At 37.9% G+C, this 25,627-nt stretch overlaps 1 protein-coding gene across 1 annotated transcript; it reads left to right on the top strand.

Moving 5' to 3' along the window:
* Positions 1–14,454: 14,454 nt before the first annotated feature.
* LOC120085806 (heat shock protein 70 (Hsp 70) family protein) lies at positions 14,455–24,458 on the top strand. Its single transcript, XM_039042004.2, has 15 exons — positions 14,455–14,683; positions 14,833–15,610; positions 16,447–16,679; positions 17,105–17,264; positions 17,997–18,242; positions 18,340–18,473; positions 18,596–18,935; positions 19,083–19,244; positions 20,073–20,147; positions 20,229–20,329; positions 20,498–20,567; positions 21,995–22,051; positions 22,166–22,227; positions 23,596–23,668; positions 23,909–24,458. Exons 2-15 carry the CDS (start codon positions 14,849–14,851, stop codon positions 24,128–24,130), a joined length of 2,697 nt encoding a protein of 898 aa, XP_038897932.1. The 5' UTR covers positions 14,455–14,683; positions 14,833–14,848; the 3' UTR covers positions 24,131–24,458.
* The last annotated feature ends 1,169 nt before the right edge of the window (positions 24,459–25,627 follow it).

Genomic DNA, 25,627 nt, shown 5'->3' with positions numbered 1-25,627 from the left:
GCTTCTTGCCCAAGACTTCATTAAGACTAGCTAAGATATACGCTTGGTCCTTTTTGTTTGCCCATGTTTAACGCTCGTATGCTTCCTGAACGTTTCGAGGAGCATTGAGAGCTGAAATGAGAGAACAATCCTCCATCAGGACAAAACGAAGATTATCGATGATCAATATTGTGTTGATTGTATTTTTCCAACTAGCATAATTCTCTCCCATTAATTTATCCATGGCGAGTAAACTTAAAGTAGCGGTAGCCATGTTAAAGAATTTGCTGAAAAAGAACAAACTATTTACATTTAGTCTACTGGTATTAAACCACTTATGACAACCAATCAGAATTTTAGCAAAATAGTCTAGTGTACTTTAATTTATATCTATTTTGCAATGATGCTTCAGTGAGGCAGGACAAAAGTCACCGTAAGTTGATCAAGTTTCCCTTCACTGAAATGAGACATTCTCAACTATTAGACAGAAACAACACCTTGTCACTGCAACTAATAGTCACCATTGTTCGGTCCAGAATTTGTTAACATCCTTAACAATTATGTATAAGCGTAACCCTTTATTTTAGGTTCTAGAGTTCTGCCTCAATGAGCCAACCGTAGGGAAAAACCGATTGGGATATGAAACTAAAGCAACCCTATCCATTGATGGAGATTGAATAAAGCGTCATGAAATACTGTCATTCTTTAGGGGGCAATGCATGAAACTTTATTTAACCTAATGAGAGAGATCGGGGGATGTGCTGTCACACTTCCCCCTCTCACTTACTATAAACACTATCTCCATTCACCTTATTATTGACCTATCTAAATGCCACCCGTAGGAGGACACACACGGCTCGAGGATGAAAGTAGATCTCACGGTGTGAACTTGTAGGGAGAAACATGTAGAGGATAAAATGAAGTATCATATACCCCATTTTTCTCTCACTGAGTGTTTTACCTAAGGTTAATTAACTTAGGAAAAATTCGGCTACTGAATTTATTTAAGTGTTTATTTAATTTGCTAAAAAAACAACGCTTGTCTTTGATGATTAAACAGTTTTGATTGAAGTCTCATTAAACTCTTTAATAGACTTTGATCAAACTTACATGCATGTAACAAATCTATCTAATTCACTTTTCCAAGTAGGTTCCCAGGTAGGGGTGTGATATTTCCATCAACTTATGTACCCCAACCTAGCTAAAACTCACCTTAGACAAAAGGTCCCTTATAGATACATTTGTTACATATTTAATCTTTTATTAAGAATCAATTTAATCTTATTAAGCTGATTAAAAGATTAAATTAAGATTTCTAATCTCATTAGAAATGTGATCTTAGGTCTAATGATTATAGCCTAAGGTTTGCATGCAACTCTTAATTATTGATTTTAATTCTAATTTCATTTAGTTATAACGATTATAAATAAATGAAACAATTAAAACATCCATTGCATGCTTGACATATCATAACATTTATAAATTAACCAAAGGTAATGTCATGCTTCATGCAATCTCCATTCATTACCAATATATATAACAATTATATAACTAGATAATGAATCATACTATAGCATACTTCCATACATCCATTCAACCATATATTATAACAATTATAATATAAATGGTGCATGGAAATGCTATAATGCATGCATACATAAACTATAACATTTATACTATATGATGCATGAGCATGCTATATAATTTAAATCATGCATATACATATATTATAACATTTATAATATAAAATGATGCGTGAATATAAATGCATAACCTATGGTAGGTTTTAAATCTATATGACATACAACATGACATATAAATTAATAAAACATACATCACATGTATATTTAATACAAACAATTAATGTACCGGGATAGAACAGCTAAAAAAAACTTAAAAGGCTAACTATTACATGAGTAAGAGTCATCCAGTTCTAAACAGGTGAACTGACCTTGAACCGCTTGAACCGAACCGCCCTTCAATGAACTCTCTGCAGTGATTATGTAGCAAACTTGTTGTGCGATCTTGTAACAAATGCTACGCGATCGTGTAGCAAAACCTACACGATCTTGGAGCATTAGCCACACGATCGTTTAGCAAATGCTACACGATCGTGTAGTAAAAGCTAGAAGATCGTTTAGAATAGCTACACGATCGTGTAGCTGTAGTTAGACGATCTTGTAGAACTACTTCGTCTTCTTCAAAGAAGCAGTGCTCAAAATTTCTTCTTTGAAGCTCCTCGAGAACAACATGAGCGACTCAAAACAATGAATATAGACTCTATATAAAAAATTATGCCCAAAATAGGGGCTTTTACAAACCAAATTTGCTAACAAATAAAAAAACCTTAAAACTAAGTAACCTATCCCGAAACATCCATCAACAAAACCATATTCAAAACCATTCATAGCATGAACTTTAAACAGAATGCAGAAAGAGTAATACCCACCATCACTGTAAAATTGATTCAACAAAAAAATGGAATTTGAGATCAGTAAACCAACAACCCAGCTCTGATACCAATTGAAGGATCCCAAATTGAAGGGAACTGTGAGCGGAAGAAAGATTGTCTCAAATCCCCTTTTCCATTGAATGTAAATTTTACAGTAAATCAAGAATAAGATATGCATTATAAATTACAGCATGAGGTTTTAGAAACCTTACCTTTGAAGACTTTTTTTTAAGAATCCCCCGAATAGTACATGAACGTCTTGAAGACTTTCTTCAAGAAAACCTCGATCAAGAGTATAAACACCACCATAAAGGTTTCCTCAATATTCTCAGGTAAAGAACCTAAGAATAGTGGGCTCTGACTATTCTGGAATAAGGGAATTAAGTTTGAGTAGAGAGAATGGAGAATTGAGATTGTTCACCAACAAAATCAAAACTTACAGAACGATTCTGTCTTTCTCACACTGTCAAAATCGAAGAAAAGATTGTGAAAGAAGGAGACTCTCTCTTGTCTTTCAAAAACCAAATACCACAACCACCCACGTGGAGAGAAGGGGGGGGGGGGGGTTGTAACTCCCTCCCTCATTTTTATCACATACAATATAACCTATAGTTTCTTTTCTCTCTTATATGACATTTAATATAAATCACATTTATATTAAATTTAACAATTATGTATCCAATTCATATTAATAATATTTTAATCTTATTCAAATATTTATATTCTTTCAATTAATCTATAATGTATCAAATACATTATAATAATTATATCACATATAATTAAATTAATTTAATCATATCATATATAATTAAATCCATCTATTAATTTGAGAATTGATCCAAAAACTGATTTTCATTTAATCCTATTGAGCTACCAAAGGGACCTCATGAACCTGTAGCTTGAAGCTCCAACGATACATGAATAATTAATCAAACTCTTTAGTTAAATAATTCACCATCCGTTAACTGTCAGACATTCTACTAAAGACCGACAGCTACACTATTCGCACTACAGATATATTTATGTGTGCATTGGATATAACCAATCAATAGTACGATGATCCTTCACAAATTGCTCGTAAGTACAGCTAGGCCATTATTACCGTTTTAACCCTATAGTTACATCTAACTCCTTAAAGTACCACTGATCCCTCTAATGAACAATAGATCATAGTCCAACTATGACTAAACTACTCTCAGGCTAGGAGAGGGTATGGCGCCACATTGTTCAAGCCCCGGAATTAGCCCTTAAAGGAGCAATTTATCTACTTATCCTAACCTCGGGGAAGGAGTGAATTCCTTCTTGTGTAGTTGTATTCCCAGCTCACCAATCGTACGAATCCCCAAAATGGTAGGCTTGTTGAGTCCACAATCTAGCCACTCTCACCCATACAAATCAAAGGACCGCCTTCATAGGCAAGAGTTCACAACTCATTCAGGTCATGTTACCTATGGTCATCCTGGTGAAATGTAAGTCTCTATTATGAACGGTGTTATATAATGAGACTAAACATTCTGTGGTCCGATCTTATACAAACTCCTTTATATAGAATATCCCCGCTCATATGTCTATACATGAATGATCAAGATTAGATCATTTGTAGTACTCTACAATAATTGTAACACCTACAAAGTGGATCATACAAGTAGTGTCACCAGGATAAGGTACCCAACCTTATCCATCTACTACAGACCATTTAGGTTATCACCTAAACATGATCCACCTGTATGTCTCTACATACATGTTTAAGTTACAAGATAACCTTGGATGTTAGTTTATTGGTTTGTGGTTAATGTAACAAAAATATGGAATAAAATATCATATATTTTATTAAACAAACAATGAGTTTGTTTAATACATTTACAAATTATAGGACCCTAAGAGATTTAGGGCATCAACCTCAACATGATCCACTCTAACTGCACCAGTAGTGAGGAACTCTTTAATGGTATTGTGCTTACGACGTATTTGTCATCTCTTTCCGTTGTAGTAACGTTATGAACTTTTGCAATTGCTGCAGTACTATCACAATGGATCAATATGGCTGGTACCGGCTCTTCCCCTAAGATAATCTCTGCTAGCAGACTTTTAAGCCAGCCTGCTTCTTCACTAGTTGTTGCTAGTGCTATTATTTCTGACTCCATCGTAGATTGGGCTAAAATAGTATGTTTCTTAAACTTCTAAGAAATAACTCCACCTACTATATTAAAGTTATAACCATATGTAGTATTTGAATCATCTGAAAGGGAGTTCCAATAAGCGTCGTTGAACCCTTCCAGGACAGCATGAAACTTCTAATAATGTAGTCTTAGGTTTTGGATTTTCTTTAAGTACCTCATAACCCTTTCTATAGAATTTCAATGCTTTATACTAGGCATGCTTGTAAATCTACAAAGTAATCCTACAGCGTAAGCTATATCAGGCCTATTGCAGTCAACAACGTATCTGAGACTGCCTATGATGTTCACATACTTAGTTTGATTAACCCTGTCACCAGTGTTCTTGAACAGCTTAACACTAGGGTCATAAGGAGTACATGCTAGTTTACATTCAAAGTAATTATATTTCTTTAGAATCTTTCCTACATAGTGAGATTGATCCAATGAAATTCATTTTTCAGACCTAGTCACTTTTATGCCTAAAATTATACTCGTTTCTCCTAAATCTTTCATATCCAAGTTTACACTTAACATGGATTTCACATCAATTATGGAAAAAGCAGATTAGGACAAGAGATTAAAGCAACCCTATCCATTTCTGAAGATTAGATAAAGATTTATGCAAATATGACCAACCTTTAGGGGGACACTCCTAAGGTGCCTCGAGGCGATGCACGAAAACTTTATCCAACCTAATGAGAGAGACCGAGGGATATGTTGTCACACGTCCGCTCCCACTTACTATGAACATTCTCTCCATTCACCTTGGTATTGACCTACCCAAATGCCATCCTATAGGGGGACACTCCCAGGGTGCCTCGAGGTCAAGGATAGATCTCACGGTGTGAACTTTTATGGAGAAACGTGTAGAGGTAAAGTGAAGTATCATATACCCCAATTACCTCCCGCTGAATGTTCTACCTAGGGATTTATTAACATAGAAAATCCGGCTAATGATTTTAACTAAGTGGTTGTTTAATTTGCTAAAAAACAACACTTGCTTTTGATGATTAAACAAGTTTGATTCAAGTATTATTAAACACTTTAATAGACTATCATCAAATTTGCATACATACAACACACCTTTCTAGGTAGGTTCCCAGGTAGGGGTGCGATGTTTCCATTGACTTAAGTATTCCAGCCTAGCCAGAACCAGCCTTAGCCAAAAGGTCCCTTATTGATAGATTTGGTACATATTTAATCTTTTATTAGTCAATTTAATCCTATTAAACCGAAATAAAATATTACTTAGGTATCTAATTTCATTAGAACCGTGACCTAAGGTCTATCTCAATCAAATTTTAAAACTCTTTTAAAATATGATTAAAGCTTAAGTTTGCATGCAACTCTTTCTTATTGATTTTAGTTCTAATTTCATTGACTATAACCCTTAAGAATGAAACAACTAAAAACAACCACATTGCTAAACTAGACATCTACAAGGTATTTATAACATTTATAAATAAACCTAAGTGTCATGCTTCATGCAATATTCATCCATTACTATATATATAACTTTTATATATAACAAGTAATGAACTAAGCATACATGCTAAAATATACCCTTATACTATAATACTTATAATATAAAGACGATGCATGAATATGCTTTGATGCATGCATATATTATAACTCTTATATTATATGATGCATGAGCATGCTTTAATATAATTTAATCATGCAAACTACTATATTATAACACTTAGAATATAAAGATGATGCATGAATAAAATGCATAACCTATGGTGGGTTTTAAAACTATATGACATACATTATGGCATATAATTAAACATACATCACGTATACATTCATTAAAAAATGATGGATCGGGATAATTAGCCTCAAAATAGAAAATAAAAGCTATTTATTATAGAAAGGAATCGAGTCAACCGGTTCAAACAGGAAAACCGGGTCTTAAATTGTTCGGGCGACGCCTCGTCACTTGATTGTGTAGCATCTAATTCAGATCGTCAAGTAACGCCTATCGAGTATAAACGATCGTGTAGCGTGGATTGCGTGGCTAAGGACTACGCGATGAGCATGAAAGTCCACACGATTATGCAGCGCATATCGAGTAATGCATGCCATGCGATCGTGTAGACAACGACTATACGATGAGCATGATTGTCTAAACGATCGAGTAGCAAGTGTCAAGTATCTTATACCGAGTGATCGTGTAGCCAGTGACTATTGAATGAGCATTCTAGCCTACACGATCGTTTAGCACGTGTGCTATGTGTCACAATCGCTCTTTCGTAAGCTTCTCTTAACGATTGTGCGGCACTTGTTCCCGCTCACGAACAAGCCAGCCAACTCGAATACGGACTGCCGATGGCACACCGAGTGCCTCTTGCAACCTCCAATCCCGTTCGAGGGAAAATGGTTTTTAGAAAACGGGTTTAGAGAAAAGGTTTTCGTAAGAAGTTTTGAGAGTGTGTATAAAGAAAGAAAGATTGTAGTAGACTAGAAAGCAATAAGCAACAACAACGGCTTTATAGAGTACTACTCCGGGTATGAGGAAATGATGGTTAGTCTTATCCCCATATAGTGCATTCTGAACAAAAAGCCAACTGGCACCCTTGCATATGCAAAAGGGCGAGTGGTCACTTACAATGAAAATGCAAAGAAAGCAAGCTAACTAAACTAATACAATATAGGATACGAAAGTAAGCTAGAAGGGGGTTGGATTGGGCATGCGGCCATGGGCAACAGGCCCTGGACAAGCATGACCGTTACATTCTCCCCCACTTAATTGGTTGACGACCCCGTCAACCGACCTTGTTCAAAATCTGCGATGGCTGGAGCTGCACTCTTCAAGTCTTCGGCCCGCTCCCAACTGATCTCTTCGTCGGGGAGATCCTTCCATTTCACTAAGAACTCTGTCAATTCTCGTCTGGGTCTTCCGATACGGCGCGTACGTTTATCCAGGATTCGTGCAACTTCTTTCTCAGCAGAACTCTTCATTGTGACCGGTGGGCGCCTTAGCACGTTACGTTGTTCGTCCTCGGGATCGGGATAATAGGGCTTCAGGATACTCACATGGATGACAGGATGAATCTTCATCCATGAGGGTAACTGAACCCTATATGAGGTTCTCCCGACCTTCTCAATTACCTCCACTGGACCTTCATATTTCCTTACTAGCCGTTGGTCTCTCTGGCCTCGGAAACGAAACTGTTCCGGTCGTAGCTTGATCAGGACCTTGTCCCCAGCTTGAAACTCAAGGACCCTCCGTTTCTTATCAGCCCACTTCTTCATCCTCTTTGATGCTCTTTCTAGGTAGGCGCGAGCAATCTCAGAGGTTTTGCTCCACTCTTTAGTGAAGTTATGTGCCTGAGGACTTTTGCCTGCATAAGGGTGGTCCACCAAGTGTGGCATGAGTGGCTGTCTGCCGCACACCACTTCGAAGGGCGTTTTTCCGGTCGCAGAACTCTGTTGGCTATTGAAGCTGAACTGAGCCACATCTAACAATTGGACCCAGTTCTTCTGTCTAGCGTCGATAAAGTGACGCAAATATTCCTCGAGCATACTGTTGAAGCGTTCCGTTTGACCGTCAGTTTGGGGATGATAGCTAGAAGAGATATTCAGTGATGATCCCAATATTCTGAACAATTCTGTCCAGAATGTCCCAGTGAATCTTCCGTCCCGGTCGCTAACAATGCTCATGGGGACACCCCATAATTTCACAATGTGTTTGAAGAACAGCTGAGCAGTCATCACGGCTGTGCACATTTTCGGCGTTGGAACGAACGTGGCATATTTCGAGAACCGGTCGATGATAACAAGGATCGATTCAAACTCTCCTACCTTGGGCAAATGGGTGATGAAGTCGAGAGACACACTCTCCCACGGTCTAGAGGGCACAGGTAGGGGTTCTAGTAGACCCGCTAATTTTGCCCTTTCAACCTTATCTTGTTGGCAGACAAGGCAAGTCTTGGTAAATTGCATGACATCGTCTCGAAGACTTGGCCAATAGTAGCCTTGCTTCAGAAGGGCATAAGTCCTCTGCCAACCATTGTGTCCTGCCCACGGTGTGTCGTGACATTCCTTCATCAGCGACCTTCGTAACTCCCCGGATCTGGGGATGTAGAGGCGGTTGCCTTTGGTGTATAGTAGATCATCTTCCACCCAGAACTGGCGTGTCTTTCCTTCTCTGGCCAACTGTAAGATGGCCTGTGCTGCTGTGTCACTTGTCAAGTGAGTTTTGACAGTTTCTCGTACCGTTGCACTCAACGTACTTGCTTGTAGGTGGGCGAACATGCACAGGGCCGCATGTTCACTCTTTCGGCTAAGAGCATCAGCCGCTTGGTTGCTTTTCCCGGATCTATGTTCGAACTGGAAGTCGAACTCCGCTAGACACTCCTGCCACCGTGCCTGTTTCGACGACAACTTCGGTTGGTTGAAGAAGTGACAAATGGAGTTGTTGTCGGTCTTGACCACGAACTTGGCCCCCAAGAGATACTGTCTCCAGGCCCTCAAGCAGTGAACTACTGCTAACATCTCTTTCTCGGAGGCGGCATACCTCCGTTCGGCATCATTTAATTTTCTACTCTCGTACGCGATGGGGTGTCCGTCTTGGAGGAGAACACCGCCCAACGCGAAGTCAGAAGCATCAGTCTCTACTTCAAATGGCTTGGTCACGTCGGCAATTCCGAGGACCGGCCCCTCAATCATCACTTTCTTCAGGCCCTCAAAAGCGGCCTGACATTCGGGAGTCCAGCTCCATTGGCTATCCTTCTTCAACAGTTCGGTTAACGGCCCTGTTCTTCTCGAGAATCCTTCTACGAACCGCCTATAGTAGTTGGCTAGTCCGAGGAAGGATCGTAATTCGGTCACGGATGATGGTACCCTCCAATCTCTAATTGCAGCCACCTTGCCCTCTTCCATACCAATCCGACCACACTCAATCACGTGGCCGAGGAAATTTATGCGCTCTTGGGCAAAGGAGCACTTCTCTCTCTTTACATACAACTGATTTCTCCTCAACTTTTCAAAGACTAGTTGGAGGTGATGCCGATGGTCCTCCAGCGAGGCACTATAGACCACAATGTCATCAAGATACACTACGACGAATTTGTCGAGGTATTCGTGAAACACTTGGTTCATTAGGGTACAGAACGTTGCTGGAGCATTAGTGAGGCCAAAGGGCATCACGAGGAATTCGAAGGCTCCGTATCTCGTGACACAAGTCGTCTTAGGTTCGTCTCCTTCAGCAATTCGAACCTGATAATATCCAGACCGTAGGTCCAGCTTCGAGAAATACTTAGCACCATGAAGCTGATCAAATAAGTCAGTGATGATAGGAAGGGGATATTTGTTGCGGACTGTGAGCTTATTCAAGGCCCGATAGTCGATGCACAACCGTAGGCTACCATCCTTCTTTTTCTGGAACAGTACTGGGGCTCCATAAGGAGCCTTCGCCGGTCTGATAAATCCTGCCTCTAACAACTCGTCTAACTGTTTCCGAAGCTCAGCCAATTCTGGCGGGGCCATCCGGTATGCATTCTTGGCAGGCGGCTTTGCCCCTGGCAACAACTCAATCTCATGGTCAATCCCCCTTCGTGGGGGTAAGGACTTGGGCAAGCTTTTCGGCATGACGTCCCGATATTTTTCCAAGACAAATAGAATGTCTTGGGGGATCTCCTCTTCAGTGGACTCAACTGACTCTATCGGGATGGCCATGAACGTGGGTTCGTCGTGGGCCAGGCCCCTCTTCAACTGGAGGGCTGAGATCATTCTCACCCCATTTGGCTGCTTGATACTGGCTTGGACTACGGTGGGTGAAGATCCGGTAATGACCAAGCATTTGGCGAGGGGCATTGGTATGACTTTATGTTCAAGCAGAAATTCCATCCCCAGTACCACGTCGAAATCATCCATCTTGACAATTACGAAGTCGACGAAGCCCTTCCAGTCTCCTAACTTCACCGGAGTTCTCTTCGCTATCCCCGTAATTGGTAGGGCTGCGGAATTCACAGCTTTCATCTTCCCTGCATCTCTTTCCCAATTCAAGTTCAGGCGGCGAGCTTCCGTTTCAGCCATGAAGTTATGGGTAGCTCCAGAGTCAACCATAGTGGTTTTGGCCGATCTTTGGTTGACCCAAGCGTCTACATACATGAGACCTTTCTCTAGTGGCTCCGTCGCCTTTCCCATATTCTTCTGGAGTGCAGATAGGAATTTCAATGCCCCCATCCTGGGATTCTCAATTTCAACCGCTGGCTCGGTTACCGTCTCCCCCAGTACAGCCTGGTCTTCGGAGGTAGAGGCTAATGTGGCTTGAAAAGCATTGAACGCAGTTCGATTTGGACATTCGCCCGCCCTGTGTGGCCCTCTACATATGAAACAAGACAGGGGCCGATTGTAATTGTTATGCTGTTGTGGTGGCCCCCGCCAATTGTTTCCTGATCTCGATTGGGACGATTTACGGTCCCCCCCTGTGTTCTTGTCTCCTCCCCCAGGTCTGGGAGGACTGGAACGACTATTTCTGTTTCCCCCATTGGAGGAAGTTGATTGTTTCCTCACATCTTGTGAGTCAGTGCTAAGGTCGTATAGCCGTTCGGCTGCCGCGTAGGCAGAGGGGAGATCCTGTACTCTCTGTTCGTATAGTTTTGATTTCGCCCACGGCTTCAACCCTTCCACAAAGCAAAAGACCTTGTCCTTTTCAGACATATCTCGTATGTCCAACATGAGTCCTGCAAACTGTTTTACATAGTCCCTGATGTTCCCTGTTTGCTTTAGCTCTCGGAGTTTTCGTCGAGCCAAGATTTCGACGTTTTCAGGGAAGAACTGCGAACGAAGTTCTTGTTTCAATCTATCCCAAGTATCAATAGTGCAGCGTCCTTCCTGTATGTCTGTAAACCGTGATCTCCACCACAGTTTCGCATCTTCAACTAGATGCATCGTTGCTATTGTGACTTTCGACTCTTCAGTCACTGTGTTCGTCGCCTTGAAGTATTGCTCAAGGTCGAAGATGAAATTTTCCAGGGCTTTCGCTTCTCGCACCCCACAGAAGGGTTTCGGTTCTGGGATTTTTATTCGGCTCACTGCCATTGCTCCCCCAGGTGGGGCTTGGTTCCCTACCGCTCGGATGGTGAGATTCACCCTAGCACTCACATCCGCTATCTCGGCTCTGACGACATCCAGGGCCGATCGAAAGTCTTCAGATAAATCGGTTACCATCTGAAGTATTGCTTTTTGGGAGCTGTCCAGCTCTTCGACACGCTCCTCTATGTGGGCAACAGAGCCCGAGGAGCTATCGCCTCGTTCAAAGCTGCCGGACCGTACTGTTTTGGTCTCGAGGGTCTCTACCCTCATCATCAATTCTCTGACGGGTAATCCGTCTAGGCGGCCTACCACCGCATCAATTCCATCGGCTTTCTCGGCAACTTCTTGTAGCCGAGTCTCAAGGAAACGAACATTATCTGGGACCTCTCTCAGGTAGAGCATTTGTTCTTCCATCTCTACCAATCTGTCCACATGGGACTTGTTCAGGTTCTTCGTCGCCGACATGATCACTGATCTTCCCTCTATAAGCCAACGTGGCTCTGATACCAACTGTCACAATCGCTCTTTCGTAAGCTTCTCTTAACGATTGTGCGGCACTTGTTCCCGCTCACGAACAAGCCAGCCAACTCGAATACGGACTGCCGATGGCACACCGAGTGCCTCTTGCAACCTCCAATCCCGTTCGAGGGAAAATGGTTTTAGAAAACGGGTTTAGAGAAAAGGTTTTCGTAAGAAGTTTTGAGAGTGTGTATAAAGAAAGAAAGATTGTAGTAGACTAGAAAGCAATAAGCAACAACAACGGCTTTATAGAGTACTACTCCGGGTATGAGGAAATGATGGTTAGTCTTATCCCCATATAGTGCATTCTGAACAAAAAGCCAACTGGCACCCTTGCATATGCAAAAGGGCGAGTGGTCACTTACAATGAAAATGCAAAGAAAGCAAGCTAACTAAACTAATACAATATAGGATACGAAAGTAAGCTAGAAGGGGGTTGGATTGGGCATGCGGCCATGGGCAACAGGCCCTGGACAAGCATGACCGTTACACTATGCGTCGAGTATCATATACTCAACGATCGTTTACCCCGAGCGTTTATGCGATCGAGTAGCCAACGCAACACGATCGAGTATAACTTTTCTACACGATCGCATAGCCAAATCTAAACGATCGTTAGCTTGGGCTACAAAATGCGATCAACGATTCCTTGAAGCGAATTGCAACTCCCTGCATCTAAAACTTCATCACGAACGACTCAAACAAACAAAAACTTGAATACAAACTCGATAGCAAGTTAATTATGCCAAAAAACATAGGGGCCCTTACAAATTATATTACATCATTGCTGCACTCTAAACTCTTGTATCATTTAGAAAGCATGTAAATGTTGCATACAATCATGAGTTCCTTCACCCTTAAGGCTTAAACTCATAACTCAAGGTGGGAGTATATGAATGAGGTCTCACTTCCCAATCATAGCAATGTGGGATTCTCAAAGAAGGTTTTGTTTTGTTTTGATTTAAAACTTAAATTTTCACTAACAGTATTAGTTGATCGAAGTCAAATTTCCGATCAAATCGCCATCAGTTAGTTTTGATCGATTTTTCTTTGAAAATTTTTCAAATCAACACTGACTGACCCCTCTTATTCTCTAACCGAATGACTTCAATTTGGTTAGTCGATTCGATTTTTTGATCTATCATGCTCACCCCAATGAGATAGGGAGATTCGAACCACGACCCTTAGCACACTTGAATGTGAATTGAGCTATAATTGTATACAAATACTTTTTGAGTTATATTTGGTTGTTTTAAAATGTATTTTTTTTATTTGAATGTATTCTTTAAACTAAAAGGTTGCAGTTTTGTACTTGATATTTATATTTTTAAATTCAAAATTTATCTAAATATTCGTTTAATTAAAATTTATACTTATTCATGAACTTTATATTTGTTTTTAAAAAGATACTTTCAACTTTCAGAAGTTTGACACTAAATCATAAATATATATATATATTCTTACTTTTGATAGGGACCGTTAAAAAAATTCTTAAACTTTCAAGAGTTCAAATAATTTTAAAAAAATTCTAAAAATTAATAAAAATACCCAAACTTTCAGAAGTTATATTAACAAACTTAACCTTCGAAGAAATAATTTAAGTAGAGGGGGAAAATGTTTATTACTAAATCTGTATTGATTTTGTTAATTTTTGTTTGCAACTCTAATTATTTTATTTGATGTGATTAGTTAAGAATACTTTTCACAATTGAAATTTATATTATTTGTAGGTTTTTTAATTAAATTTATATATAGAAATTTCTTATGTCATCGTGGATAGAGTTTAATACTGTCGATGTCAATGAAAATATAAAGATTCTATGGAAATTTCGATAAAATATATATTTTTTGAAAAATAAAAAAATAAAAAAATAAATTTAAATTAATATATAAAAATTTCAAATAAATTAACCTGTCTATTTAGTGTTTATTGAATTTTTTCTATTAAAAATATTATTCATCCATCATGTCCATGTAGAAATATCAAAAAGAAAATTTAATAATAAAGTTACTGGTATAAACCTAAATACACGTAAAAAATAAACACGACAATTTAACGGAGGGATACACGTGTCAAGATATGATTGAATAGTCGTTTAGAAAAAAAATGGGCACGCTGTAGAGGAAACTCCCAATAGTTGTCTACACACATCCATGACCACGGCGAGCACAACACCACCGAACGATTCCCTAACCGCCACGTGTAGATATTACCACGTGGCATATAGTAATTGGCTATATTGCTCAACACTTTCCAGCTAGGATTATTTATTTACATAATAAATCCCCAAACTTCCCTCCCTCGTCTTCAGTGATACTATTAGTAGAAAGAAAAAACTTTTGATTTTCCATTAATATTTTCTCTCGTCAACTAAACAAAAAACAAACGGAAGCTCCGTCCATGGAGAATGCGATCCATGTTTTGCTGGTTTCGTTCTCCTTCTAAGTCGCCATTGTTCCTGTTTGTTACCTAATCTTTTTGCTTGATCCTCTTTTCCGTTTCGGGTTTCCAGATCATCTGCTTTTCCCGGTAGATTTTCTGTTTCGTACTCATGTTTTCTCGTGTAAATGATTGTTAATTTGAAGTTTTTTTCTTTCTGATTGTTCTATAATGTGGTTGAAGCGTCTTGAAATGAATGTTTATTGTGTTCTTTTCTTGTTTTGTTGCTGTTTGGGCAGAGCTGAAGAGTAGAGAATGGCGTCGATCTCAATGAAGTTCGGGTTATTGTTATTTGTTTTTTCTCTAATTTTCTATCCGTCGGATTCTGCGGTTTCTAGTATAGATCTGGGGTCTGAATCGGTTAAAGTTGCTGTCGTGAATTTGAAACCTGGACAGAGTCCAATTTCGATCGCGATCAATGAAATGTCGAAGCGTAAATCGCCGGCCTTGGTGTCCTTTCAATCGGGAACTCGTCTAATCGGCGAAGAAGCGGCTGGTCTCGTTGCGCGGTATCCTAATAAGGTGTTTTCTCAAATCAGGGACATGATTGGGAAGCCCTATAAGTATACTAAAAGTTTGGCAGACTCATTGTACTTACCATTTGATATTGTGGAAGATTCGAGGGGTGCTGTTGGTTTCAAAACTGATGACAATGTGACTATTTACTCGGTTGAGGAACTGTTGGCAATGCTTTTGGCTTATGCTTCGAATTTAGCGGAGTTTCACTCGAAAGTGCAGGTGAAAGATGTCGTGGTTTCTGTGCCACCATACTTTGGGCAAGCAGAGAGAAGAGCGCTACTTCAAGCAGCGCAACTGGCTGGGATAAATGTACTTTCATTGATCAATGAACATTCTGGTGCAGCGCTACAATATGGAATTGATAAGAATTTTTCCAATGAGTCGAGGCATGTTATTTTCTACGATATGGGTTCAAGCAATACTTATGCAGCGCTTGTTTATTTTTCGTCCTACAATGCGAAAGAGTATGGGAAGACTGTGTCGGTCAACCAATTTCAGGTAAAATTATGCTCAACCGGAGTCTTTGTAGCCATCGGTTGCTTTTCAAACTAATTATGTCTTATGCACTTGCTGGAGTTAAATTGTTTATTTTTGTCTGAATTTTTTTATTGGTAAAGGAAGAAAAGATTCTCAAGACCCTTCCTATGTACATATATATATAAATTCTTGAGAACTTTTATCCGAGAGAAAAAAGTTTTGTTGATAGTTTGTACTTATGAGTTTAGGTAATTTCGTGACTAAGGGCTTGGCTTGGTTTGACATCAATTCAAGTTGGCTGACAATGTCCAGAAGAACAGTAGGAAAATGGCGTTATCTATATTTAATTGTTACCCTTGCCATAGTTTATTCTTGGTAGGTGAAAGAACTGTCCTGGAAATGCAAATAAAGTATTGCACCAGTGCACCATACATGGTGAACGATGACCCTTTACAAAAAACTGGTACTTTGTAGTTTATTCTTGGTGATTAAAAAATGGAAGGTTTTATTATCGGCACACTTATTATTATTCTCTAAGTTGGGAATGTTCAGCCTTCGTTTTGCAATGGTAACTATTTTGTGGTTTTAAAATGGCTAGTGATATGACAGAGACAATTTTGGTTGCCTGTAGTTTGCCTCCCTTTTTTAATGCCCTTTTATTCTTTGATTTTTTTTTCTTAATAGAAGTTTGGTTCTTCACTAAAAAAAAGAAAAAAGATGTTTATGCCAATTTTCTTTCCCTACATGTTTGAGACCACTATTAGGGTAAAATGATAGTCTCTCATCACTTTTTTCGCTCTTTGTACTAGTTCTTCTGTGCCTTGCCATATCTTTATCTAGTTTGGCATGTCGTATAGGTGAAGGATGTTAGATGGGACCCAGAACTCGGGGGCCAGAATATGGAATTACGACTAGTTGAATATTTTGCTGATGAGTTCAATAAACAAGTTGGGAATGGTGTGGATGTAAGGAACAATCCCAAGGCTATGGCAAAACTGAAGAAACAAGTTAAAAGAACTAAAGAAATTTTGAGTGCAAATACAGCCGCTCCAATTTCAGTTGAATCTCTCTATGATGATCGAGATTTTAGGTAAGTAGATTTCTTCATAAGGAATCTTTTTTCAAATGTATGCATATATATTTGGCAATTTAAATGCTGTATATGCCATAGTATTCAACAAAAATAGCTTGATTTGTGGTATCATGGTTGAATATTTTAAATCTGTAGGGAAAAAGGACACTTTGGAAGAAAGTGTGAATCGTCTTGGTTATCTGTTTTGAAGGTTTCTAGACTGCTGAAAACATTGCACAAACTCAAGCAACAATTTTTACTGTCTTTATGTTCATTTTACATGATAGCCGTCCTTTCTTATTTACCAAATATGCATTTCCTGTGTGTAGTGCATCCCCATCTTGCCACTCATAAGTGGAATCATTAGTTTATCATGTCCCTGGCACTAAGAATTATGGATACGGTTGCTTTCTGAGTTTCCTGGTAACCTGTTTCTATTTCAGGAGCACCATAACACGGGAGAAGTTTGAAGAATTGTGTGGGGATTTGTGGGAGAAATCTCTTTTACCCGTGAAAGAACTGTTAAAGCATTCAGGTTTAAAGATGGACGATATATATGCTGTGGAGTTGATTGGAGGTGCTACACGGGTGCCAAAATTGCAGGTTGGAAGTCAACTGTCTTCCTTTATATTTCAAACATTATGTTTTGTTGTAGTTGTAGCTTTTATTCCTGTGTTTACTTTTCATTATCATCTTGCAACCTTCCAGTATGATGGATTTATCAATTCTCACCCTCCACATGCTGCTTGCTTTGCTTTTTCGTTGTAAAATTATCAAAGGAATAGAACTGCAATCTATCTCTACGGAATTCTCCTGTTTCCTTGGTAGATATATTTTCAACTAAAAATTGGCACCTGTATGTGCTGTCTTTCTTGTTCCTCAAAAGTAGAAGCCAATGAAGGAAAGAAAGGCTATTCCCTTTTTATTTATTTATTTATTTTTATTTTTTATTTATTTATTTTTATTTTTAACAAAACAAAGTTGAATGAAAAGGACAATACAAAAAGGAAAAAAAAATTGAAGAGTGAATGGAATCACCCCAATTAATACAAATGTAATTTCTAAATCATAGATAAAGCTTTATGCTTAATGCAATTTCGACTTGGGATGAATTTAATTCTATGTTCCCCTGTGGCATGCACCTACATGCCATGAGTGTGATTAGACTTGTGTATCATTAGACATGTTCTGTGTTCCCCTCTAGGAATTGACTTTTTCATTATTAGTTTAAAATAGATAGTTTGGTTTTAGTTGGTTAATTTTTTAATTTCTTTGGTTGAGTCTTCATAATTTTCTGTGAGAGTGAGAACAATTCCTTTTTTCCCCTTCTGACAGGCAACGCTCCAGGAGTTCCTTGGAAGGAATGAGTTGGACAAACATCTGGATGCTGATGAAGCTATTGTACTTGGTGCAGCTCTCCATGCTGCCAATTTAAGTGATGGAATCAAATTGAACCGTAAGCTTGGAATGGTGGATGGTTCTCCCTATGGATTTGTTGTCGAGTTAGATGGCCCCGATCTCTTAAAGGATGAGAGCACCAGGCAAGTGCTTGTACCGCGCATGAAGAAACTCCACAGTAAGGTAAATAAATGATATCAATCTACTAAAACATGAATCTTCAATAAAGTTCTTAACTATTTTTCTTACTGTACTACTTTTGGACTTGCATGTATCATAGATGTACAGATCAGTTGTCCACAATAAGGATTTTGAACTTTCACTTGCATATGAAAATGATCTTCTACCACCTGGTGTCAGCGTTCCCACATTTGCTCAATATGCTGTTTCTGGTTTGACGGACACTAGTGAGAAGTAAGGACTGTCAATGATCTGAGCAACTAGCAGATCTATTTAATCAAGCTGAGCCCGAGCTTAACAGATAATGTGCTGTATTTCAAATCTTACAGTGTGATTTCTTTCTATGTACTCTTTAGGTATTCTACTCGGAACTTGTCATCTCCCATCAAGGCAACATTACACTTCTCTCTCAGTAGAAGTGGAATTTTGTCTTTTGATCGAGCAGATGCTGTCATTGAAATATCAGAATGGGTAGATGTACCTAGGAAGAATATTTCAGTTGAGAATTCAACAATTGCTTCATCCAATGCAACAGTGGAGGATTCTGGAAATACTTCAGAAGGAAAGAATGACACGTTGATCCCTGAAAATGGTGGGGTTGATAGCACATCCAACCCTAGTACAGAGGAACAAGGTACACCTGAGCTTGCTACTGAAAAAAAGCTGAAAAAGCGAACTTTCAGAATTCCACTCAAGGTTAGTGCAGTGGCTATTGTATTGTGAATTATTAAGTTTATTAGCAATTAGACTTCTTGTCTCTTGTAGGAGTTAATCTGGTATGGATTAATATTGTTTTAACACTTGTTCTTCTCGTCATTCTTTGTTTTATTATATGATTTAAAGATCATTGAGAAGACCGCGGGGCCAGGAGTTCCTCTTTCCAAAGAATCTTTTGCTGAAGCCAAAAGTAAACTAGAAGCACTGGACAAAAAGGATGCAGAGAGAAGAAGAACTGCGGAGCTTAAAAATAACTTGGAAGGATATATATACGCTACCAAGGAGAAGGTTAGAGGTTCATCATTCTTAAATTCCTATGAGATCTTTTGTAGGAAGCATTAATAATATTAGTCAACTCTTATCCTATTAATTTCAATTAGAGGACTTGAAGTTGTCAAAACAGGAACTAAAAAGAAGAAGGAAATTCAAAGCAGGAACTACTATATCATTCAGTTTTTGGTTTTTGGTTATCTATTGTTTTGCATTAAACTATTTGCCTCCCCAAAAATTTCTTGTTTACTAATAGGTTGTTTACCTTCTCCACCTCATGGATATAATTGATCAACTGTACTCATCATTGTGCATCGAGGTGTAGGAGTAGGATGTATCTGAACATAAATACTAGTTTACATCGCTTAGGACCTCAACTCATTTTCCAATGTTTATTTCCATATTTATATCTGATAAGCATGTGGTTTGAAACTTTGAAGTTAAATAAGTTAACATTATGAACTGGATTTCTCTAACATGAATATATAAACTGTGAATAAATAAGTCAGGGTAAGCTAGAAACTGTGTTTCAGCAGATGCAAAGAGTATTACTGTAATTGGGCATGTCTATACATATCATTATTTGCTTCCTTGTTTAGACCTTTTAAGGGTAGAAGTACTGGAATATTTATATTTTATCACAATCAGATTCAGATCCACATTCTTTTATGCAAGAATGACACATTATTCATTTTTCAAAACCTGGTTCTGGGTTTCCTCTTCTATCCTTACTGCTGTACAATATCATCTGTAGGCCACCGTCTTATTCTTTGCAGCAGTTTTCTACAACTTCTGCAGCAATACTTCTATGGCTATGTTTATTGATTTGTTTATTCTTCATTCCAGTTTGAAACCTCCAATGAGTTGGAACAAGTTTGTACAAGTGAGGAGCGTCAAGCTTTTATTGAGAAACTTGATGAGGTTAGGATTTGTTTTGGCGGTATTGGGATGATGCTTGCCATGAAGCTTATATCACTACCCCCTTTTTTCCCCTTTCTTTAGGTACAAGATTGGCTATATATGGATGGTGAAGATGCTTCTGCTACAGAATTTCAAGAACGCCTTGACATGTTAAAAGGCATTGGTGACCCAATATTCTTTAGGTACTTATGAATAACAGGAGTGCCCTTTTTTTTTTATAAAGATTGACAGGAGTGCCTTATATGTCTGTAAATTGGACTGAGTTTAGCATCCCAATATTAGAGTGCTATGTTACCGAAGTTGACATTATGGCCAGTAAAGTTTTACATACCAATCTATTTTTAACGTAGATTGAAAGAGCTCACTGCAAGACCTCAGGCTGTTGAAGCAGCTCGCAAATATCTTCTTGACCTACAAACGGTAAGTCTTTTTATTATTTATTAGTTGTGTATTCATTTAGATTTACTTTTTTTGTCTGTGTTTCACGCGCATGCATGTGGAATCTTAATTGGCAAGACATTGAATGGTTCCATCAACCTAATGCCTGTTTTAAGACTTTTTAGGTTTCGGAAAACAACTTATCCCTTTCTGTAATACGTGGAAAAAATATTAGATTGTGTGCACTCTTCTAAGATGCAGGGTTACAATAGTATATAATAAAATCTTTTTTAGGAGTTTACAGAAAATCGGCCAACAAATATAACTTACTGTTCTCCCGTGGAGAGTTTACACGAAGAATATCCAACTAGAATTGATTAGATTTGGAGTATAATCATATTTCTTATCAACATTATTTGATCTCTTGGTGTTTCTGTTATCCTAATTTGTTTCATTCTTTAAGTATTCTGTTGTGATGATTAGGGTTCTTTTCTGGAAGGATTATGGCGTTTAGATATTGCTCTCTGGTTGTTCCTAAAAAAGATGATATTGGTCTCTATGCTCTAGTTGTAGTTTCTGTGACCAGATTATATTTATACCTTCCTAAGAACATCCTGGTTTCTTCTCTTATTTATCCATGGAAAATTCCTCTTTGTAGTGTTCTTGTGCCCTTTATGATGGAGAGGTCAAAGTTTGCTTCTCTATGTTTTATCATTAGTAGTATAATCTTTCTTCTGAGCAAAGAGATTATCTCCTGGGACGTCTTTACTTGCAAATCATAGTATAATTGTCTGGTTTCTTTACCCTTGTTTCTCCCTTTCTCTTCTCTGAACTGTGGAGGCTTAAAGGTTTTGGTTGATCACGCTTGGGGAGGGTTATTGGGTTGACTTTATTTAGGGACCTTCCATTTTGTCTTCAGTTATTTTATTTTTTGTGTGTGTTTTGAAGGATTAGAATCACTTGTGTAAATGCCCTTGTGCTTCTTAGTTGTGGATTTTCTTTTGGTATACTTTCAGTATCTGCATGACTCAAGGCTGAAGTATTGCCATGATGTAGGAAGTTGTATGAGTTTCTTCTTTTCAGGATAAAGGCCGATTACCTTGTCAAGTTGGTTTAATTGTTGTGTAGAATTCATGGTTAGAAAGAAAACGGAGAAGTTTTCAGGTTTTTATAATTTATATAGTACATGTACAGAAGTTTTAGGTCTAGTGCATTTTAACGCTTCTCCTTTTGGATTCATTCATCTGATCTAATCCTGTCCTTTATTTCTTCTTCTTCTTTTTTAATTTTAAATTTGTTCTTTTGTTTGATTACCAACAACTGAGGCTTTTTTATGTAATTTCTGTGGTCCCAAGGTTCGTTGTCTTTGTGAGCCTTTTTTTTTTTGGTTATATTTTCATCCTTGCAATTTGGTTTCTTCTAAAAACTTAATAAGAAATTTACCTTTTGGTCTTTTTGAGCAATTGCAGATCATACAAAATTGGGAGACCAAGAAACCTTGGGTTCCAAAAGAAAGAATACAGGAGGTAAGGTTTTGCATTGTGTTGTTTTCTTTTGTATTTTAGTATTTATGAGTTATTGATCTTGAATTGCTCTTTTGATCCATAGTTTTTGAGAAATTTTCTGTGTGGCTTGTCTAGGTAAAAAGTGATGGTGACAAGTTCAAGATCTGGTTGGATGAGAAGGAAGCTGAACAGAAGAAGTAAGTTATCACTTAAATCTCAATGTCTAGTTTCTTGCATCCCCCTGGTTCTCTTAAGTCTTGTGTTATTTTGCCTGTGCATGTACTCTCTTGGTATCCTGGTATGTTCATAATTACTACCGCTGACTTACTTCTGTTGGTTAGTTCTATCTACCGTAATAAGCGATTTGTCCTGATTAGCCGAATTGAGTATTTTTTTTCTCCATACAAACGGACTTTGTTAAAATAATACACAAGTGGATAGAAACAAAAGAATGACATGAACTAGATTGTTGGGGCTTTTTTGACTGGCTTCCTTCCAGACTTTTGTTTGTTGACTGAAATAAAGGGTTTGTTTGGATTGACTAAAGAAAAAATGTTTTTTTAAAAAATCATTCTTATTTAAACTCTTGTGATAAAAACTGTTTAAAATACACTTTGAAAGTGTTTTAAAAGTTATTTTGAGGGGTTTCCAACCACTTCAATTTTTTCTAAAATGACTTATTTTCAAAATTAAACATTTGAAAAGTTAAACAAAAACACCCAAAGTGTTGTTCAGTAGACTTCTAAATTAATCTATTAATGTGGAAGTTAATCTTGCCTCTTGATATGAGGAATTGACGTTGATATTTCAGATTCTTTGACTAGATTATTTTTAGAGTCTCGAAAGTCATTGGAAAAAAAGAAGTATGAATTTTGGTTTGGACTTTATGACCCAGAAAAATGTGACGCTATTCAGTGATTATCATTTCAATATGATGCTTCTATATTTATCATGTGTACGTTTGAAGGTGCTTTGAACGCTTCAAATATTATTCCCTAATTCCTAATATATTGCCTATCAGTTGTCTTTTGAATTGATGCCTATTATTTTCCTGGATTTCCCAAATTTATATGCTAATTGCTATGAATGGGATGGTTTTGTCCTGGTTCGCTGTTTTGTATGTAGAGATGGTGATTACAGTTTAGTGGGCGATTTTTTCTCTGCCAACTCAGTTCTTTTTCAATGTGTGTGTGTGTGTGCGTGTTTTTCTTTTTTCTTTTTAAAAATTATATTACCACTTTTTCCTTGCACTCTGGTTGTAGATTAATTATAAACTTTCTAGTGCACTTTTATTTTTCCAAAAAAGGGTAGAGGGGGAGATTATAACTTAATGCCTCGACCTCTCACAATTCCCCTTTTTGAAATTTAGTGTGCCCCTCTGCTAGAGGTAACAAGCTCACGCTACTGAGCTCGGCTTCTAGTGATCACTTTTATTTCTTCCTAAAACTATTATTTGCTTTAGAACATTATCAAAATGAATACTAGTTTGGAGTATATTGGATTGATTTACGAACCCGTACTACTACATTATAGCAAAAATGACTAAAGGGTTCTTTTCTCTGTAGGATTTCGGCATCTAGCTCACCAGTATTTACATCCGAAGATGTATACTCGAAGGCTTTTAACATTCAAGAAAAGGTATTTTGCTGCTCTCCATTTGAATCTAAAAAAACAATCCAACTCTTCATTCAATATATAGATAATGTGACAGCTACCCTCTTAACCATTAAATATATGCTAGGAAAACCCTTTCTTTTTTTCCTTTTTCTTTCCCATTTGAACTTTTCTCTCCGGCATCTAATGATCTAAAAAATTATTTTTCACATTGTGCCATTCTCCAATACTACTGCTATATAACTAAAATCTACATACATACAGGTTTCTAGCATCGACAAGATTCCCAAACCAAAGCCTAAGATCGAGAAACCTGTGAACGAATCAGAGAGCAGTAAAGAAGAGGTGAAAAACGGCAATTCATCAACTGATGAGAGTTCACCCCAAGGTGACCAATCAGCCAAGGACTCAGAGATTCCAGCAAGTGAAAATGCCCAGTCCGAGTCTGAATCCCAACCCGAATCGAATGAACACGATGAGTTATAATAAATTAATGATAGGTAATTAGTTCAAGTTTTGATTCGCTGCCTCCCAAATTCTAGATATGTAGCATTAATTGGCCTAAACGAATTGTTGAGTTGAGATCCTGAGGAAAATAGAGAATGGTAAGTGAGAGCAGATGTGCATACTTGCATTTGTGTAACAGGGGACAGTCCATTCTATGCCCACTTCACTAAAACGTAGCTCTAGCTTATACGTCGATAACTTTGCTAGTTTTGTTTATTTGTTTGACAGATACCAGAAATTTTTTTGAGTAAAAAATTCATGCATTAATGATATTAAGGAAAAAGAAGAAAAAGCAAACGTTTTCACATTTCTGCCGAACTTAACTTATTTCAACATTATTTTTGCTAACGAGAGAATGTTAGTTAAAATGAGTAGTTCAACGATAATTGTCTTTCCATTTCTGCATTTGTGCTAAAAAAAAATGAAAAGATGTCATGTCCTCAATTTAAAAGAATGTTCATCTTATTTTTGTAAATAGAAGAATACGCATATGCCAATTAGTTAATATTATAAGGAGATGATATATATATACACACACAACATTGTGTGAAACTAAAAGTAGATGGAATGAACGTTTTGTGAGTGTATGGAGGGATATAAGTGAGGAACAGTGTGTTTATAGAGAGAGAGATTGTAGAGTAGCTAGTTGAAATGGTGAAAAAGCCAGTGGATGAAGTTCATGCAAAGCTAAAATTAAACAAGTCTTTTCTTTTTTACTATGGAAATTTATGGAAAAAAAATACCTTTTTAGTCTTGAGTTTTTAAGAATGTGTGCATTTGGTCGGTCATTTTAGTTCAGAATAGGTTTAAAAGTTCCCTCAAATTATAATCTCGAGATAGTGATGTGGAAAGATGAGTTGAAAAATAAATATATTTTAAAATCTCACTCATCTTTTTCCTCTCTCCTCTTCCCCATCTAAAGATTCTACTCGGATTGATTCATTGTGCATAATCTGCAAACCAGAAGAAAATGCTTGGATACGTGTTTTGGCCCCAATCTAACTTACACCAGATCCTTTCCCACCATTATCTCCCTTATTATTCTCCTCATCTCTACAACACCATCCCATGAACCCAGCTCCATTTAGCAAGCTTACCATGAAAGAATAGTGCTTAGAATTTGGCACAATATTACTTTCTTTCATACAGTTCCATAAAAACTGCCGTATTTCAACTGAGTTGCTGCGATTGCAAGCAGAAAGTAAGAAAAGAAGAATTGTAACTTGATCTGGTCCCATGGTGGTTGTACCCACTAAGCATGGAGTTTCAACACTTCAAATCAGGGTATGGGACTTCAGAAAATATCAATTTAGCATAACTCAAGTTGCCATTTTTGGCATACATGTCGATTAGACTCCCAAAGACGACATAGTTTTCAATCCCACACCCAATTTTTATGACCAGAGAATAAAAGATGTCCCCCTGTTTTAGAGTGGCAAGATCGGCACATGAACTCAAAGCCAAACTGAGTGAAAA

This window comes from Benincasa hispida, chromosome 9, assembly GCF_027475165.1.
Source record: "Benincasa hispida cultivar pf3 chromosome 9, pf3_genome.v1.1, whole genome shotgun sequence".
NCBI classification, from domain to species: Eukaryota; Viridiplantae; Streptophyta; class Magnoliopsida; order Cucurbitales; family Cucurbitaceae; genus Benincasa; species Benincasa hispida.
Note: the sequence above shows the minus strand (reverse complement) of the source record. Positions and strands in the feature narration are given on the sequence as shown.

What these genes read in the sequence shown, in the direction of transcription:
- LOC120085806 (XM_039042004.2), top strand. Translation starts at nt 14,849, where the DNA reads ATGGCGTCGATCTCAATGAAGTTCGGGTTATTGTTATTTGTTTTTTCT. An exon ending in TTGACGGACACTAGTGAGAA is followed by an intron (nt 18,474 to 18,595) that starts GTAAGGACTGTC and finishes TGTACTCTTTAG; the next exon opens with GTATTCTACTCGGAACTTGT. An exon ending in CTTTCAGAATTCCACTCAAG is followed by an intron (nt 18,936 to 19,082) that starts GTTAGTGCAGTG and finishes TATGATTTAAAG; the next exon opens with ATCATTGAGAAGACCGCGGG.